Raw genomic sequence first — 16498 nt, 5'->3', positions numbered from 1 at the left:
AAGAATAATGTGGCAAAATTGGTAGTTTATTGGTAAAATTGGGTAACATTTACAAAATAGAGAAATTTAAGAAAAGAATATAAATACTAATTGAAAATGAAAATGAAAATGAAAAGATTATACATTTTAGAGGTTTATTCTGTTGTGTACTCAACGCAACTTGCGGAAGTCCTTCTACTTGTCCGTCCGTCCGTCCGTCCGTACACACCTTCTCTCTCTAGATCTGTTTCTCAGTCATCTCTCACTCTATATTTTAGTTTGTATATATTATATTTCTAGCACCACCCACCCACCCACCCACCTACCATATATATATATATATCGTGTATTTACGGACATTCCAAATACGCAGATTTTTCTTTATAGAGAAAAATAATAATATAATTAAAAAACGATTAATTTCTTTGATTCATCGTTTCTGGTTGGGATTGAGATCATCGATAGGTCTCTCCAACAAATCTTTCACATATATATATAAATTAAAGAGAATTTTTGTTTTTGTTTTGGCGTATGTAAAGATGATGTACGAACAGCAGCAGCAGATAAAGATGGATGTGATGAGGGGGAAGGGTTTGCAGCAGCAGGAGGTTACAGCAAGGAAGATTAGCAATAATATGGGATTGGGAATTCATGAGGAAGAAGAAGACGACGACCACATCCATTCATCATCATCTTCTTATAATATGAATATGGAAATAGTGGACCTGAGTGGGATGTCTTTGGATACTCTCCCAAACCCTCCTTTCCATTTGGCCAACATCTGCAAATTGGACCTCTCCAACAACAATCTCCAGGTCTCTCTCTCTCTCTCTCTCTCTCTCTAGGGTTAATTAGGGTAATTATATATATATATATATATATTTGATCTGAGTTTATGAGATGAAATGATACTAAGGTTATGTTTGGTACGGAGAAAAAGAAAAAAAAATTGTGTCATTTCTTTTAGTTGTTTGAGTCCGACAAATAGAACTTCGAGAAATAAATCATTTTTATTTTTCTGTTTTTATTTCTCTTTCTCTCTCGTATGCACAAGAAATGAAGAGAAATGATGTTGCAGTATATTTTTATTAATTTTTTTTAATCTTATTGGTACTATTTAATTTTTATAGTTTTTTTTAAAGTTATATTATTTCAATTTTACAAAAATTTTACGATCTTTTAAGAAATTGTACTAAAATATAATTTTAAAAAACATTGCATATAATTTATATATATATATATTTTTTTAAAAAAAGAACCATAAAAATATTTTTCATGCATTCTCATTGATTAAAACTCTTTTTTTTTTTTTTTATCAAGTTAATCAATTCTCATTCATTCTGCATTTTTTTACATTTTTGAACTAAATTATCTCTTTCACTAAAGAAGTGAATTAATTCTCATTTTCTATTCAATTCAATTTATCTTCAATTTCATTCTTTACTCTCATTTGTCTGTAGTTCCATTATCGGTGCCAAATGCCCATGAGAGTTAATTATATTGTATTTTAGTGATTATATTAAATAATTAATTAATATATATATATATATATATATAAATATATAATGATGGATGATTGATTGATGGAGGTGCAGAAGATTCCAGAATCACTAACGGCTCGGCTGCTGAACGTGATGGTATTAGATGTCCGGTCGAATCAGCTAAGGTGTCTCCCTAATTCAATCGGCTGTTTGACAAAGCTCAAAATCTTGAATGTATCGGGCAACCTCATTCACTCGCTTCCTACCACCATCGGATCCTGCACGTAAGTATTTTAATTTAATTTGGGGAACAAATTATTTTCGGTCCCAATACAATCAAAATTCATCAATTTTGGTTCAAATATAAAAATTTTATCAATTTTGGTTCCAATATGACCAAAACTCATCATTTTTTGTCTCAATATAAAAATTTTATCAATTTTAGTCCAATATAACCAAAACTCATCATTTTTTGTCCCAATATAATCAAACCTTATTTTTTTGGTCACACCGTCAACAAATCGACGAAAAATGCTGACGTGGACTTGCAAAATTGTGCAATTTTTTCAAATATAAATATAAGGTTTGATTTCTTTTCACGTCAGTATTTTTCGTCGGACAGTAAAACCAAAAAAGATAATGTTTGATTATATTGAGACAAAAAATGATAGAGTTTTGGTTATATTGAGACTAAAATTGATAAAAAAAAAAAATTATATTTGGACAAAAAATAATGAGTTTTGGTTATATTGGGACAAAAATGGATGAATTTTGGTTATATTAAACTAAAATTGATAAAACTTTTATATTGAGATCAAAATTGATGAATTTTAGTTATATTGAGACAAAAAATAATTTTTTTCCCTTTAATTTAATTTAATTTAATTAAATCTTGATTTTTGTTTTTAAATGTTGCCTGTCTAGTCTAAGTTATAAGTTAGTTAGTTTCACATATAATGAATGATTGATTGCATCAACCTCCTCAATTAATATATATATATATATATATATATAATCCCAGTCATCGATGACAGGATGCAAAAGTCAACCCTCGTTTCTTGTATGCGTTGACTTTATTTCGTTTTATTTTTCTGGGTTTCTATGTAATTAGTTAATTGCAGACTTTTTCATCAGCGGGTCTGTTTCATATTCCTACACCATATATGATAATATATATATATATATATATACAATTGTATTAGAGGTGCATGGGGCTGAACAGCATAAGGGCTAAGAATCCCCTCCCATATATATATATATATATTAAATAGTCCTCCCTCCGTCCCAGATACCATGTCCATGTTGCCGTTTCTATCCGTCTCACATACCATGTCATTTTCTTTTTTTAAAAAATAATTACACGCTTTAATCTCATTTTAAATTTTTAAATTTTATTATTATTTTTTAATTTTAATTAAACTAATTAGTTATCTTAATCTTAATTTATAATTATTTTTTCTAATATATTTTTAATTATATACTAATTACACCCCTCCTAAAATACCGTGTCTACACTGTAGCAGACACGGTATCAGGGACGGAGGGAGTACCATATTAATTTAAGGGTGTGTTTCTTCTTATTAAGTTTGGAAAAATTAGATTTGTATTTGAATTTTAGGTTGTGTTTTTATGTTTATTTTGATTTATAGGTTGGATTTGATTTTTGAGATTTTGATGTGTATTGAATATATATAAAATATGTATTAAAATAAATTTATGAAATTAATAATAGGGTAATTTGAATATTAATTTGTGTTAATTATAAATAAATATTTAAATTTTTTATGTAATTATAATATATAAAATTTTATTTTTTATAAAATGACATGTTTATATTTTATTAAATTATTATTATTAAAAAAATTAAAATTATTTATGAATATTCATAAATTGTGATTCTTAAAATAGAAAAGAAAAGTCAAACGGACATGACTTACGCCGTAGCCGCAGATAGTGTCGGTATAAGGGCAGTTTCGCATCCAGAGTCGATTCAACAGTACCATAACAGTAAAAAACACTCGAACCTTGATTGTAGAAACACACCTTAAATATTTTATCGTGTAATTTGTATTACACAATCAAACCATCTACATATACTTGAAGAGATTTTTTTAGTCATGAATTTCTCATCTACAAAAGCTCTGTAATGGAGACTATAATCGTTTAGATATGTTTTAATTTTTTTTCTAAAGGTGTGTTCTTTCGAGAAATTTGAATTTGAGTTTAGATTAAATTTAATTTTTTTTATTCTTTTTATGTTTGTAGATTTGGTTTGAGTTTGAGTTTATATTAAATTTGAATTATAATATAAGTTTGGATTTTTATGTCGCTTTAAAATTGTAGTTTTGGTTTAGACTTGAATTGTAAGATAGTTTAGATTTTTTATGTTCTTTTAGATGTGTAGATTTGGTTTGAGTTTTTAGAATTTTGATTTGTATTAATTTGATAGGTAATAATTTTTTTAAGTATAAAAGTATTATTTGTATATATTATTTTTGTAAATTAAAAATAATATTAAGAAAAATTTTGTTAACCAAAATGCATCGATAATTTTTTGTTAATTTGTTTTTTTTTTTTTTTAACAAAATAGTAGAAAATGCAATTAAACTTAAGCTTTTTAGAACCTACCATGGTAGACTGCATTGATTATCTCATAGGGTGTGTTTTTTTTTAGGCGGAATAGAAAAAATTGGGTTTGATTTTGATTTTTATTTGAATTTTAAAATAGATTTGAATTTTTGTATTTTTTTTTTTTTTGTGTATGTTTGAGTTGAGTTTGAAGATTTTGATATATATTGATTTGATGGATAATAAATATAATAACATAAATATGTATTACTTTATATAATTCTATTATAAATTTATATGATATCTATGTATATATATATTTTAAATTTTTATTTATTTATATTATAAAAAAATGTATTTTCTACGAAAATGACATATATATTGTATATATTTTATTAAATTATAATTAATATAAAAATTTTAATTTTAATTTATAATTAGCAAAAAAAACTAAACCCACGAGGCCAGCAACTTTGTCTGTCAACCAAGAGACAACCCCAGTTTGGAGAGTTTTACTGTGAGTGTTTGCAAAGTAAAACTCCCAAATCTTGGTGTTTGCACAGTAAAACTTTCCAAACTTATTCCGAAGAAACATGCTTTGTGTTGTGGATCCTCCCATTACTAATAAAAAGTTAAATAAAAAATGAAAAATTACATTGAATTAATGTAACAATTTTTATATAGAATACAGTAGTTTTATTTTATCTAATCAAGTACTTACTTTATTATTATTATCATTATCTTTATCAAAAAATTTTATTCTATATATGCTATGAATTCATATGCATATTATAGCATAATGATCCAATCTCATTTTTTTATTATTTTCAAAACAAAATATTAATAGTATTGGTTTATATATATGCTATCTAGTAGTAGTATTCATTCTACTACCTTAATTGTATATATATATATATATATATAATATAGGCTTGCTTTATATGCAATTTTAGAAGTTTTATATATAATATTTGATGGTAATAAAAAAATTAAATAAAACATTAATCTTTACATTGAATTAATGTAATATTTTTAATATAGAATATAATATTTATTTAATCTCATCAAGTATTTACTTTGTATTTATTATTATTTTTTACTATTTTCAAAACCAAATATACTATTGGATTATATATATACTTAAGGCTTTCTTTATATATAATTTTACAGAGTTTTAAAAATTTTAAAAAATTAAAAGAATTTATTTGCTTGTGTTTTCATGATTCAATTTTTAGAATTCACTCAATATATATATATATTTTTTTTCCAAAACCATGTTACATCAAATATTTATTATGTATTCAATATATTAATTTTAAAAAAATTATTGAAAATATCGGCTTGCAATGTTATTTTTAAAACAAAATCAATTATAAAAAATTGAATACTCTCTCTATCTCTACCACGGGACGGATGAAGTATTTGACTTGATATTTCATTAAGGGTTTATTTCTCTTGGGCTAGAGGGGCTCTGGAAGACAGACTTTATTATTTTTTTTTAAAAAAAATTATAATAATTATAATTTAATAAAATACATACAATATATGTCATTTTGTAGAGAATAAAATTTTTTATAATACAAATAAATAAAAATTTAAAATATATATAAATATAATATAAATTTATAATTAAATTATACAAATTACTATACATTTATATTATTATATTCATACTTATCAAATCAATACACATCAAAATTCCTTAAACTCTAACCAAACCCAAAAGAAACATCAAAATTTAAACTCTATCTCAAAATTCAAATAAAAATCAAACCCAAACTCAAATTTCCCCAAAACTTTCGAAAGAAACACGCCCTAAAAAAAAATGTAATTGATGTAATATTTTTTATAAGTAGTACCAATAGAGATATTTGAAGGAATCTCAAAGGATATAGAATATACCTGCAGATCCCTGGAAGAACTGAATGCAAACTTCAATCAGCTCCGGCAGCTCCCTGACAGCATCGGGTTCGACCTCCAAAGCCTCAAGAAACTCTCAGTGAACTCCAACAAGTTGGTGCTCCTCCCTCGCTCCACCTCCCACCTAACCAACCTCCGAATTCTCGACGCCCGCCTCAACTGCCTCCGAGCCCTCCCAGACGACCTCGACAACCTCATCAATCTCCAAGTCCTCAACGTCAGCCAGAACTTCCAGTACCTCTCATCCCTCCCCTACACTCTCGGCTTCCTCATCTCCCTCGTCGACCTCGACGTCAGCTACAACAATATTTCCTTTCTGCCCCATTCCATCGGCAGCCTCAAGAAGCTCCACAAGCTCTGCGTCGAAGGGAATCCGCTGGTCTCGCCCCCTCCGGAGGTGATCGAGCAGGGCCTGCCAATGGTGAAGGAATACCTTTGTGAGAAGAACAAGATGAACGGGAGGCGGCAAGGCGTTTCCCCGAAGAAGAAGTCGTGGTTCGGGAAGCTGACAAAGTGCGGGACGTTTAGCGGGGTGAATCATGTGGGGGTAGAGAATGAGCGGGATGGGTACATTATGCCGAGCTACCGGTCGATAGATGGGATGACTTCGCCGCGGTACATGGGGATGTTCTCACCCCGCCGTCTTTTCTCGCCCAAGTCCTATTTTTCGAGATGAATCTATATATAGATACATATGTGTTTGTGCTACATTTTATGCATGTGATTTAATGTAATTTTGATGAAGATTTGCTAATATTACATTTATATATATATATATATATACACATACACTAGTGCTCGTATGTGCGCGTTAAATTGCACAACTTTTTGTTTTGGTAGAACATTTTTTGTGATTTATTTTTTCTTGATATTAATTTATTGTATAAGTTAAATTATTCTCTACAAAATGATATATATATTAATATGTTTCAAATTTCTAATTAAATTTTATAAATTACATTATATGAATATGAATATAGATAATGGAAAAAAGAAAGAAATAAAGAGAATGAATTATATAAATAATTTTTTTTATAACTATGCAACTAACCAATTTTTAAAAATCTAATTTTTTTTTTCAAAATACTTTTTTTTATATCATACTTTTTTTTTGGTATTATTAAAAAAAATAATTCTCTACAAGAAGTGATAGACAGAATTGTTTGGATGAAAGGATGGGAGGAAGAAAGAAAATAAAGAAAAGTGGCAGACTAAATTGATCGAATGGAAGGATAAGAAGAAGAAAGAAAAAAAAAAAAAAAAAAGTGGCTGACCGAATTAGTCGGATGGAAGTGACAGATCGACTTAATCGGATGTAATGATTAGAGAAAGAAAGAGAATGAATTATATAAATATATTTTTAGGGAGAAAATGAGAAAAAAAAATGGCCGGCCGAATTGATCAGACGGAAGGACAAGAGAAATAAAGAATATAATAAAAGAAGTGGCAGATCGAATTAATCGGATGTAATGATGAAAGAAAGATAATGGATTATATTAAATTTTAGAGAGTCAATATGGAGGAAGTCGATTGCCTAACATGGGAATAATTGAGACAGCCGTCAAGCGGGAAGTCGGTCAGCGATAACTTTGACATATTTTATAGCTTATTGTGTTTAATTAATTATTTATTTATATTCAGTTTTGGTATAATTTATATTAATTTAATTTAATAATTGTATTTATTGTATTTTGTGTGTAAAATATTAATTTATTAATTTTAAGTATATTTTATAATTATTTTGGTGTATAAATTAAATTAATTGATGTATTTCTTAAATTATATTTTTAGGTATTATTTATTATTTATGTGATATTTAAACTTTAAGTTTAGCTAAATTAAATATATAAAAAATATAATTGAAATATTTAATGTTCGCGCAATAAATATTTAAAATAAATAATATATTTTATTATTAAATTTTTAGGTGTGAGCAAAAATTCAAACCAAATTGAAATTTAAAATTTGGTTCGAATTGAAGTTTTGACAAATTTCGGATTTTCGCATTGAATCGGATCAAATCGGTAATATTTAAAATCTGAACCAATCCGAAATCCGAAATATAATATTTTAATATAAAAAAACTCAAAATTATTAATCATATTTTAATATATTTACTTTTATATATTATATATATATATTTAATATTATAAAATAAATAATAAAATATAAAATAAATTTACAAATTAAAAAAATAATTAAAAAATATTTAGAATTTTGGATTTTTCGGTTTGGTTCGAATTTTTTAGTTCGAATTTCGGTTCGGTTCGGTTCGGCTCGGATTAATTTTTTCAAAAATTTTGAATTTTCGGATCGGTTCGGATTTGGCAAAATCCGAACCAAAAATCCGAATACTCACCCCTAGTAATTTTTAATAAATGTCAATTTTGTATTAATTAGTGCACAAATCTGTGTACAATCATTAATTATTAATTGAATGACTGTTGTATTAATTCTGCACAGAAACCAGTGGAAGTATTTATAGCTGGTCGGTTGCACGTGAAAACTTCTGCATAGAGGTGAGCAAAGTCGGCTGCTGTGTGGAATTCAAGCTACGGTTGTTCGGATGCATTAAATCCGTCAGACTCCCCCAACTCTTGCGTTTACTTCACATTTACTTCTGCTTTCTCCCAGCTGCTCCCATTAATTCCTGCACTATTAAGTTATTAACTTTCAAGTATATTTTATAATTATTTTGGTGTATAAATTAAATCGGTAAACTGGTTTTTTAGTCCCGTAACTGAACTCTTTTGTCATTTTAGTCCTGTAAGTTGAGCATGTCGCAAACTAGTCTCATAAGTGAAATATTTTCGTTGTTTTAGTCCTCCGGCACCGGAGACACCCGCGTGGCTCGCCGGAAGCCACGTGTTCGCCAGGTGTCCTACCAGGTCAGCGACACCTGGCGGACACATGGATTTTATTTTATTTTTAATTTTTTAATTTTTTTTTCAATTGGACCAAATAAAAAGAATTAAAGAAGACAAATAAATTTTAAAATAATTAAAAAAATTAAAAAAGAATTAAAATCCACGTGTCCGTCAGGTGTCGCTGACCTGGCGGACACGTAGCCTCCGACAAGCCACGCGGGCATCTCCGGCGCCGGAGGACTAATACAACGAAAATTTTTTACTTATGGGACTAATTTGCGACAGACTCCACTTACGGAACTAAAATGATAAGGGGGTTCAGTTACGGGACTAAAAAAACAGTTTACCCAAATTTAATTAATTGATATGTTTCTTGAATTATATTTTTATGCATTATTTATGTGTTATTTAAATATTTAATTTTAGCTAAATTAAATATTTAATTCATGTACAAAATGATATATATTGATCAATCGTCCAATCGGAGTCAAATATTTTTTGTTTTGCATGTCCAATAAACTCGAAAACTCCTGCATTAGTTTCAAATGCATTTCTTAATATATTATATCATTTAAATATTGTAACTAACTTATTGTATTAAAGTAAATGTTACGATCTACAAAATGATATACATATCAATATATTTTCTACAAGTAAATCACTACAAAATAGCAAATGGAATTGGAAAAACACAAACCTCAACAACACCCAATATCCTCAATATAACTGACAACGCAGGGGTTAATTGACAAATTTAATCATACTTGCCTACAATATTATCACTTCGTACAACTGTTCAAAATAACAAATGTTACACTATTAAGGACACTTACATAATAACATGTAGATATTTGTACCACTAATCATATATGTTAAAGATATGTGGGATGACATCCCTGCTCCTCTCCTCCTCTAGCCCCACACATGCCTATGTATAGATACATATGAGTGCGTATCTAAGCGCAAATATACAAACTCGATGACTACAAACAACCAAATAAGAAGACAACATGCTTTAATCAAATAAAAACAACTAGTCCACAAAAACATGTAATCCAAGTAACAAGCATGACCACCAAATATCAATGCTAGATTCTAACATATAGAAAACTTAAGGATCACATCAGCAAGACAATCCACATAATACTAACTAAACAATAAAATTCACAAAGATCTCAAGGAACACATGCAACTCAACACATAGCAAACAACATCATGCATCAAAGTATTCCTAAATTTCTACAATTAGTTTTAATTTAGCATCTCATGCTTATTTTCAACTAATTTTCCCATAGAAACATGCAATTTATTTTTACATTTAGCATTTTATCATTTTCACCGAGAACCTGTGGAGAAAAAATTAAATCAATCACATAGCATACAAATCAAGAATCTAATACATGCATTTCAATTTTTTCACCAAGGAAACACGTGATGCAACAAAAATTATTTTATTCTTCATTATCCTCCAATTTACAATTCTTTTTACGTATTTTCAAATATTACCTCATATGCATTTTCTATCTCATACGGAAATATTAACATGTGTCCAACAATTGATTATAGCAACTCAAATTCGCAAGACTAACACAAATATAGCCTAAGAAACTGCACAATAAAAATAACCAAAGAACCAAAAACAATTTCCAAAAAATTTCACCAAGAAATATAGGAAATTACATCAAATTTTAAGATTATTCTACTAATTACCAAGAAATGCATAGCCAATCAACACAAAAAATTTCAGCATATTATCAAACTACGATTTCACCAAGAATCATAATATACCACAAATAAGGATCTGAGGGTTTAGCTTTTTACCACGATTCGAATCCTACCAAACTCGAATCAATTTTTTTTTTCAATTTCGCAATCGGTTGATCACCCAGGGCTCTGATATCATTGTTGTGAATTCATTCCCGAATCTTTTGTATTTATCAAACAATACCTCATAAACAAAATTACGACAATAAATTAGCGGAAGCAAATTTCGAATAAAACCCACATTAAACTAAACCTAAATTGAAATAAAATTATCACATTTAATCAACAAAGGCTAAATTGGAAATGAAAACAAGAAATACAAACAAGCAGAAGCCTATTAATGAATTGAATTAAATCAATGGCACAAGACTCTCGATTCGTTCTGGACTTGATTTCTGGAAATCCCAAATGGAGTGATTAGGGCTCAATTCAATGACAAAAATGATTGACTTTTGCCGAAGACAATGAACGGACTTCTAGGGGTGAAAACAGCCTCGGTTCATGGTGGTCGGCGGCTTCAAACTCCAATTAAAGAACAGCGGTGGCTCCAACAAGTGACTCCTTCTTCGATGACGAACAACGGCGGCGACAAGCGACTGCCAACGGCAACTTCATCTCCTCCAGCCGCTGCTTTCCTCCGACGACTCTTCTTTCCAATGAGCAGCGAACCTCCATTGCGCACTCCGGCTGCAGTCTAGAGCGTCATCGGCCGGACAGCTCCTCCAATCGGACAACATCAATTTCTTCCGAACAACTATCGATCGACTCAGTCCATGGTGCGAATATAGATTTTCAGCTCAGTCCATGTGCAAATGACCCGAGGTGAGCACGTCTCAAGGTGGAGGTCGACACGTCACTCTAAGCCTCGATACCCACTAGAATCGGCACTCTAAAAGGGGGTTCTACTCTCACCGGAAACACTGGGAACACTTAGCTACCCTCCCTCTCTCCCCCTCTCTTATTTTCCCACTGTTTTTCTCTCTCGGAAATTCACACTCTCTATTTTTGGTGTATTATGGTTGCACAAAAGAAACTTTTCATCAAGCAATAGGTGACAAATTAATTTGCAGTTTCATGCACATTATCCACACATTGTATGGTGCACCACAACAAAAATGCCAACTACATCAGATAATATTTCAATTTAATTCTATCATTAAATTTCTAACAAAGTTCATATAGTCCCGATTGCTTTTCACTTATTTCAATTGAAATAAATAAATGATAATCCAAATACGAAGTGCATTTCGTCACAACAAAGTTCATCTTACCATAATTGTTTTCTAATTCCACACCTTTCAAGCAATAATAATAATAATAAAAGCCCAAAAAAATCCAAAAAAGTTCAAAAATATATAAGCTTTGTTCTTTCAACAAAAATTCCTAACATATTTTCTTCAAACCTTGTATAAAAAATATCAAAAACAAAACAAACACACCCATATATAATACAAGAAAATAAAAGTTAAAGAAGTATTGAAGTAGAAACCCTATTTCAAGTGTTGCCTGAGTAAATCAAAATTAAATATGTTGGAATTGCAACTGAATACATCAAAATCAAAACAACAATAAAAAAATCAAAATAAAAAATTTCATTTAAAAAATGCTTACCCATCAATATATTGGAACTACTCCAAATACGCACAACACATAAAATTACTTAGATATTGAATTATTATTTGATTTTTGCTAAAACTAACGATGGACATGAAAAAAATTTCGATTTGAAGAAATGACCGGATATAGTAATTCTGAATAGAGAAAATGACAAGAAATAAAATCTCAAATTAATTGGGTGTCAACGAATATTTTTTTTTTGTCCTTTTTTTCTTTAATTATAACGGTGGATTCAAATTAATTTAGTGATTTATTTAGTAAAATTTATTAGATTTTACGGACAATTTGAAATAAATCTCCATCTCTATTTCCATCTTTGAATTCAGTTTCTATACAAGTTTTAAAAATACTGCACTCTCTCTTTTTTTAATTGTCGGCATTAACTCTTTACCTCTATTACTTTTCCTATATTGCTCTTGTCTCTCTGTCAAACATTTTATCATTTATTTTTTTCTTCTATTTCTTTTTTCTTCTCTCTCTTCATTGGGTTTTTTTGCGCGAAGAATTGATTATGTCTAGCGTTTGCTTTCATTTGTGTGAAGAAATTTGTAATCGATGATTGATCTATAATGGATTTCGAATTTAAATTCCAATATCTAGGTTTATTTTGCGCGAGGGAGAAACGGGTAAGGTGAAATTTCGATTTCTTTGATGCGATAATTTTGTTGATTAATTACGATAGTGTTGTTAGGGCTTGCGACTGATTCAAATAAATATTTAACTATTTCTTTGGTAATTGTTATTCTATTTGAGATTACGGTTGCAATAGTTGCTAACTGAGTTTTATTATGATCTTTCGTCAGGACGGTGTGTATAGGAAAAAACGTTTTGTGTGTGGAGAGGGGCTGTTGCAACTTTTTGCTAGTTTATGTGGGCATTTTTACCGGTATTTTTTTCCAGTGTAGTATACTTATATTTATTAATATTATAACCATATTGTTTGATATTGTATGCTCAATGTATTTGAAAATACCCTGAAATTGTTGGTATATACTATGACTACTCATCTATAAACCTTGGTATTTATTTTATGTGTTTATATATTAAATAATGTTAAAATTTTGTAGTTGTGCAACGGTGTTTGCCGAAAATAATGAAAATTGGGAATGATTTTACTGGAAGTTAAAGTTTGTTCTTCATGTTGATGGTCGATTGGATATCTACGATGAACCCATTAACCCGGTGTCAACCCATGATATGGATGTGATGCATAACGACCTGGAGACAAAGATAATTTCTTCCACATCATCTGTCCAACCAAGCCGGCCAAAGAAAATATGATTTGAATCACAATATGTGAGACAAATTAATAAATATAATTGTTGTGGTCGTCTAAGACACAACCGACGAAGTTACAAGAAGATTTTAGCATATGTATTTTTTACGTGTTTCTTGGGGTATAAATTTTCTTTTGTTTTTGGAAGATTATACATTGACCGTAGATTTTTGTACGAGATCACTATTGAATGATTGAAAAATTTGATAATATTCCCTTGTATATTATTAGGCAAATACAACTATTATATCGGGATACATATCAATCCAATCCCATTATTACAAAATAGAAAACAAAAGTATGTGAATTCATAAAGAAAATACGTTACAGATTATTATAGTTACATAAAATATGATCAGAAGTAAAAGTTATTAACAACGATAATACATTACACGGTAATTTTCTTATTAAATTTTACGTATATTTGAGGTTCTTTATGTCCCCTAAATACTCATTACGATATAACATGACTCGAAGTGCACCCCCATCGTTTATTTGAAACTATATTAACATAAATCGAATTTATTTATGAGGGTACATAATATTTTTGAAGGAGTAGCTATAATGAAAATACGAGTATGTTGTGACGTTTAGGAAGTATATTTATTAGTATCATATGTATACCTACGAGTAAGAGTGTGAGCCTTTGTGTATGAAAGTATTCGTATTTGTTTCGTATACAAGTATAATTATTGTAACAATGGATATTTTAACTATCTATCCAGAATGTTTCATTGATTGTTGTTGGATCATCCAATTACTACTTGTTTACATCACACCCACTTTCTCAGAAGTTACTATGCATTAGCGGATATTTCTAAAATAACTTATAAGATCACTTATTCATGTATTTAATGGTGGATGAGAATGTAACTTAAGATAGATATAGTATAACATATCATGTGGTAAACCATAGTAATAGATATTTTGAAGTTAGTATATAACTAATGATGCATTATGTTCTTTGTATCATTATTGTCCGTGCAAGCATTTTTTTAAATTAGAAGGGAACTTCCAACAAGAATAAATGTATTAGAAGTTATAGTGAGTAAATGTTATGTATGAAACATATTGGATCCTATGAGGAACATATTAGTCATTGCTGTGTACATACAATGTATCAATTAGTGTTTTTTAGAAGATTTATTGATTACACATCTTTTCAATATTCATCGAATATGTATAAAATTACTTATAAAGCCTATTCCTTAATACAAGTATATTAAATCAATTAGAAGTATATAACTTAGTAAAATAGATGAACAAATATCATCATTTGGGGTATGTGACTTTCACTTAGGGCCTCTCAACACCCAATCATGATTGTGGCTAACTTAGAAGACTATGGTTTGAATAGATCATTTCAATTTCGTTGAATATTGGTTTCTATAAACCAATACTACCGAAACGATCATTGAAATCATTTGTTTATGCATTCAAGAGTGGATAAGAATATTACATAAGATAAATTTGACATAACATCATTGTGGATCATGGTAAGAGATATCAATGAGTTAATGGATAACTGATGAGACATTTTGGTCCTTACACTCTTTATTGGCTTTGTCAATGTCAGCATTTTGTAGACTAGAAAAATATTCGCAACGAAAAATGTGTTACAAGGTATGAGAAATAAATATAATATATAAGACATATTAGGATTGTCCATATTATAAGTATTAGTCATTGATGTGTACATTGAACGTGTCTATCGGTCCTTTCAGAACAGTACGGTGAGTACACATCTTTTCACTACATGTTGCATATGTATATAGTTACTTATAAAGTTTATTCATTAATAAGAGTACATGAAATTGTGTTTTACTTAAATGAGGAACATATGTCATCAGTAGGAGTATATTGTTCAAATTTAGGAGTTTCTCCATACCTTATCACGAAATTTTACGCACTGAAGTATATTTCTTAATTCTACGTGTAACTACCTACAATACCAAAAGTCCATACTTATGGAGAATCGCATATGTCATTTGTTGAATTAGAAACTACGATAATCCTTAAAAGTTTTGACAAAAATATAACATCAATGACTTATTACCCCCAATTTGGCAACTATGCTTCAAACCTCATTTGTCCTCAATTCATGCACAAAAATTAACATACAAATCTGATAAATGATATTAGACAGTGTCTCCAGGGTCTCTTGATAAAATCTTCACAAAAACCTTTGTTCGACATATTTTGACATTGTCGAATTTAGTAGCTCATCTGCTAAACGGATAAGTTTCGTGTTGCATAAAGCATAACTCTTAGAGAATATACATATTAGTAACCTACCATCATGTCTCTCACCTTGGACCTGACAATATTTAAAACAAATAATAAGTCTGCAAAAGTATATACAACACCGATTTAAGTTTATAACATAACTATATAGGTATATAACTTTATTGTAGAAGAACGTCAATTGAAAACCAGAGCACACATTATATACCATTTGTTGTAATAAAAAATATTTGGAGGCATTAACGCACACTAGTAAAAACAAACATAATTTTTATAAATCAAAAAAATAAATGCATGAACATCCAACAATATGATAGAGATATCAATAAACACATTCAATACTTAAGAAAGTCATTTCACATGAGAAATTGACACCAACGGTATTTGGAAAAAAAAAAATTAACTCCACCCATATTATATTGTAACTATTTTATGAGAAAATTAAACCTAATAAGATGGAAATGAAGTTAATTTTATATATAATAAGGTTACTTACTCTTTAAAGACATCAAAATAACCTATACTTAAAATGATGGTAGGTTACGATGTCGAAGTAAGCTCGACTGACACCTAAACTTGTACAAACCATATAGAGACACATGACAAAGAGATAAGAGTATCCCACGAATTCGAAAGCACAAAACTAAAATATCAATTTTATCAAATATAAAAATTTTAAATTAGTTTTTGAACTTCGTTTGAGAGAAGAAACCCTATTCGATATTTTGAACAAACTGTGCATTTTTATTTTATCATCTTGATTGAGTTTTGTTAAAAAAAAA

At 29.1% G+C, this 16498-nt stretch overlaps 1 protein-coding gene across 2 annotated transcripts; it reads left to right on the top strand.

Annotated features, from left to right (window-relative positions):
• Positions 1-341: 341 nt before the first annotated feature.
• Positions 342-6779, top strand: LOC127264952 (plant intracellular Ras-group-related LRR protein 6-like). 2 transcript variants are annotated; one of them, XM_051294567.1, is made up of 3 exons: positions 342-794; positions 1578-1744; positions 5937-6779. In XM_051294567.1, the coding sequence occupies exons 1-3, from the start codon at positions 519-521 to the stop codon at positions 6622-6624; spliced, it is 1131 nt and encodes a 376-aa protein (XP_051150524.1). In that variant the 5' UTR covers positions 342-518; the 3' UTR covers positions 6625-6779. The 2 variants fall into 2 exon arrangements, with proteins under 2 accessions (XP_051150524.1, XP_051150523.1); XM_051294566.1 differs by having other exon boundaries at positions 343-794; positions 1575-1744.
• Positions 6780-16498: the final 9719 nt, after the last annotated feature.

The sequence above is a fragment of the Andrographis paniculata genome, unplaced genomic scaffold (assembly GCF_009805555.1).
Source record: "Andrographis paniculata isolate CXL003 unplaced genomic scaffold, ASM980555v1 Contig71END, whole genome shotgun sequence".
Lineage (NCBI taxonomy): Eukaryota > Viridiplantae > Streptophyta > Magnoliopsida > Lamiales > Acanthaceae > Andrographis > Andrographis paniculata.
The sequence above is the reverse complement of the archived record's forward strand: the minus strand, read 5'-3'. Positions and strand labels throughout refer to the sequence as shown.